The sequence below is a fragment of the Poecilia reticulata genome, linkage group LG14, assembly GCF_000633615.1.
Source record: "Poecilia reticulata strain Guanapo linkage group LG14, Guppy_female_1.0+MT, whole genome shotgun sequence".
Taxonomy (NCBI): Eukaryota; Metazoa; Chordata; class Actinopteri; order Cyprinodontiformes; family Poeciliidae; genus Poecilia; species Poecilia reticulata.
In genome coordinates, this window is record NC_024344.1 from 13,998,484 (window position 1) to 14,002,990 (window position 4,507).

At 43.0% G+C, this 4,507-nt stretch overlaps 1 protein-coding gene across 1 annotated transcript in view; it reads right to left on the reverse strand.

Moving 5' to 3' along the window:
• kcnj10a (potassium inwardly rectifying channel subfamily J member 10a) overlaps positions 1 to 4,209 on the reverse strand; it is a 19,479-nt gene extending 15,270 nt beyond the window's left edge. Inside the window, exon 1 of the mRNA XM_008427892.2 lies at positions 3,293 to 4,209. Within this exon, the coding sequence (XP_008426114.1) occupies positions 3,293 to 3,350 (58 nt within the window). The 5' untranslated portion in view covers positions 3,351 to 4,209. The remainder of the gene's footprint in view (positions 1 to 3,292) is intronic.
• Positions 4,210 to 4,507: the final 298 nt, after the last annotated feature.

Consider the following 4,507-nt stretch of genomic DNA (forward strand, 5'->3'; position numbering starts at 1 on the left):
GGGGGGGGGGTATGTGGAGTGAAGGTGGGGGTGACAAAAAGCTTGACATTAGTATTCCAGAGGAGAAAGTAAATCCCGTCCACTCTGTCCAGCGTCCGCGCCCCTGCAGCCAGAGCACGGCTCTGAAAGGAACTCCAGCTGAATGGCTTGGACAACTGTCCCGCGCCACAGCAGCCTGAATGGACGGCCTCAAACATTAAGGCACGCCGTGCCAAGACGGCATCTGGCGGGCCAACTCAAGACGACGGAGAGACAAAACTTCATTCAGCCGCTTTCCGAGGCGCAGCAAAATGAGCTGCCGTCGAGTCAGCATGCAGCGCTTTATTTTCGAGAAAACGATAAAAGGCGACCTGATTAGGACAGAACGTCTTCTTCTGACGTCGACTTTGCACGTCAAAGCGCTCTGTGGCTGAAACGCAGATGTGCAGATGCGGCAAGTTTCTGCACAGATAAAGGTCACACGGCTCCCGTGAGCTGATGTGCTTTGCAGACGTGTTTTCACCAATGCGATTATTTGACGTTTACCACGAACTTTTGGCTGTATTTTATCAGGATTTGGTGCGATAGATCAACACAAATGACTGCTCCTTAATCGCGAAGGAGCAAAACCACGACTTGGATTTCTACAAGCTTCACAAATTCAACTCTGAAAAGTGCGGTGTGTGGTTTGTTAGAGAACACTAATGAAGAGTCGGCATCGTTCAGCTCACTTCGATTCAAATTCGATCCGAAGACACTTTCACTGACCCCCCAGAGTGAAACTAAATGTTGTCGTAACTCGTTCGATTAAAGAGTTATTGCAGACAGTGATTGATGTGTGGGCAAGAGAGACCTCCTGCAGCAGTCTGCTTCACAACGACTTTGAACAAGCCTCTGGTTGAAGACATTCTGCCTTTCAAAGACGGTGTCGTGAAGAGGATGCTCTGGTCAGGTGAAACCAACATTGAAAATTATAGCCTACATGCAAAATGTCATGCATGTTGGCTATAACGGTGACGGCCGGTCAGAGTTGGATGACGCTAAACTCAGGGTGAGCCTCTCCTTCCACCTGGGGAGTAACTCTGAACACACAGCCTGAGCCGCAAAGGGATCGAATCGATGAGCTATGAGTCAGAATGGTCCAGTCAAAGTCCAGAGTAACTCTAATCTTTTAATCTGTGGTTTGAAAATTGATGTTTGAGGACGCTCTTCGTCCAGTTTGACCAAGTTTGAGCTACGTAGCCTGGAAACATCATCATCCTCTGGTTGACACACCTCTCTAAAATCCTGCATCATTTTCCAGTCGTTTTATAATAATGCATTCTGTTCTGTTGCTGTCGCACAAAACCCCGTTTATTTAGAAAGATCCAGATTTGTTTAACGTAGTGTCCGCTACGCTACACTCATAGCTGTCCTGCAAAGCGGCTGCTCACACCAACCAATCAAAGAAGACTCCAAAGTTTAACCATAAGTTTCTTCTACTTTTTCTCTTTTTTCCCTTCTACATTTGCTAAATCATCACTTTTAAGGAACCAGTTTGTATCTCACTGTCAAACTGCAAACCCCATTTTTATGTGCTCAGCGTGACGCATTGTAATTGGACGAAATGCAAGAGTTACACTTGAATTTTGTGAGCTTTTTCTAAATGAGCGTAACAAGGGATACGAGTTAGGCCTATGACTTCAACCCAGAAACCAGGGTTGAAGTCATAGGCCTAACTTTGACCTATGACCTATGAATTTAGATCAAGCTTCTTTAAATCAAGAAGCTTGATCTAAATTCAAGTTTCTTGAATTTAGATCAAGAAGCTTGATCTAAATTCTGCATAGTGCATTGGGCAAGAGACAAAATCCATCCATACATCTGTCCAATGTTTTTTTTATTTTCATTTTTTTTGCACACATTTGATCCTGTTCAGTCATCAGGTCACATAAGGTGCAACCTGGACTGTGCGTCCAGTAAAGCTCCACACTGCAGAAACACAAAATCTTGCCAAGTATTTTTAGTCTAGTTTCCAGTGCAAATATCTTTGTACACTTGAAATGAGACAAAACTAACTTACAAACAACTTTTCAGCAATAAATAAGAACTTGATTTGAGTAAATTACTCCTGAATATTGATGAAAAGTACTAGGTTTAAGTGAAATAAGAGGAACTGGTAACTTTTAATCAATATTAAGGAATCATTTACTCAAATCAAGCTTTTCTTGCAGAAACGTTGCTTGTAAATTTCTCTTGTCTTGTTTCACATATACTAAGATATTTGCACCAGAAACTAGGCCAAAAATACTTGGTAAGATTTTGTGTTTTTTAGTGACTATGATAAGCAAACAGCCCTCACGATTCCTTCATAGGATTTTGACAGTTACTTGAAATGAAATCACTGGATTTCTACATTTTAAAATAAGCTTGCTTCTAAATCTCTTGCATTTTATCTGATTAGGTTTTTTTTCCCCCTTCCCTCTCTGTTTCCCCTTTTGATTTGAGGAACAAAAAGTGAGCCGCAAAGTAAACAAACAGAAATGGCAGGAACAGGAACGAGCTCGCAGCTGAAGCCGGCGCTTCCTTAAACCGTCGTCTTCACTTTCTCAACCCGTCTGAAGAGTTACGACACCGCCTGACGTTTGTGAATGGAGGCCAGCTGTTTGCCACATATTCATTGGCGGCTCGGTTTTTTTTTGTTTTTGTTTTGTTTTGGGGGTTTTTGCAGCATGGCTGTAAATCTGTTCTGTTTGCTGCTGCAGTGGTGCCGCCCGTCGAATTGAAATCAAAAGGCCGCTGGTGCGAAAACATGATCGAACCTTTTAAAATTGATGCAAGATTTGACTGTCAGCTTCTGGAGATGACTTGAATGTTGTTGTTTTTTTACACTAGAGTAAAAGCTATAATAGATGTTTTCCTGAAAGTTTGGTTTAAAACTGGCTTTTCTAAGTTTATATGGATTCTTTAGTGTTCGACTTCTTCCCACATAAAATATGATAAAAAAAAACACTCAGTGGTGTGTAACATTGCTCTAAACTAGAGAAGCAAAACTCTGCTGGTGTTGCTCGGTACTCGCATGCCTCTACACAGCAAACACAGCAGGTGCAGTAAGTACCAGCTGCAGCGTTTAAAATCTGATTTAGCACAATATCACAACACTTAAAGTCTTCCAAGTAGCATTTGAGTAAACACAGCATCAAGTATTGCACTAATTGTTTAATTTTAGTGAATAAGGGTGTAAAAATGTATGTTTTTTTTTTTTTTTTTTTCTCGAACAAGGCAAAAACAATACAAAACTTATTCAAATATAAATTTTGAAATATTTTCTTACCTTTCTGTTGACTTGCTATGGATGTTTGCTTTGAGTGCAGCTCGGACAGCTTCACCATCCGGCTAACGTGCAAAACAAAAAAAACCGACAGATGTATTTTGTTTGTATGTATGACTTGGAAAAAAAAAATTGCTGCAAAACTTCAGGGTCTCGACCGGGTTGCACTTGTTGACGGTTCACACATGTTTAAACGTCACTTTTCTGCATTGTTTGCTCTGGCGGCGCAACGTCGAAGTCATCCTGTGCATCTGAGAAAACAAAAAATTTGAAAGGGAAAAAAAAAAAAGGACCAAAAGGGAAAATTTCTCTGCAAATAAAAAAAAAAACTTGAACCCGGTCAGACCTGGTTGACGATTACCCAGCAGCTAGTCAGTGTCTCCCTGCGCACTGGCACTGGCAGCACCGGTTCCGGCTCACTGTTACTGGATCATTATGTAATCGGATGAGGACAGTTTGCACTTTTTCTTCTTGCTTGCGAAGCAGGGAGAGCGAGAGAGCGCGCCCTGTGTGTCCACTCAGGGAGACCTTAAAAAAGCCCGGGTAGTCCACTCCTCCGAGAACCCCTCACACACACACACACACACACACAAACATCGACATCACACCAGGCATACCCCGGCTACATAAGCCCGAAAGCATTCAGATGGCCACTGTTTTGTGTTTTGTTGTGTTTTTTTTGCGACATTTTTAATTCATTAATTCAACTCTCCTCCTACCCTCCCTCCCAGCCGCTCTCCCTCACTGTACGCGGTAAATGGGCCTCTTTGTTGGACGAGCCTCCTCCGCTGTTTCAGCCTTTGTCAACTTTCTCGTTGCAAAGCGTTTGATGGGTCTAAGATACGAGCCTGGAAGTTGTTGCACTGGAACAAAGACATTTACAAAACCCCCAAAAAAAGAGGGGTTATGGGGCCTGTATTGTTGTGTGCTTGGCATCTTGCGCCTTTGCGTTGGGACAGAGGGCACTGAATGGGTAATGTGGGCGCATCTCTGTGAGGTGGTGCCATGTCCGCCTGCGAGGAGGGGCGCTCGGTAGTGTAAAAGGCGAGTACAAACGATCCTCCTGTTGATGGAGAAAGGGATGAACGGGGCGGAAAAGAAAAAAAAACAAAAATCACCAAAGTAGCAACAACCTCTCTCAGGCTGTGGATGTAGATGTTGTAGTTGGGGGCGGGGGAAGAAAAAGTGACTTTATTGGAACGAAAATCTTGTGTGGAG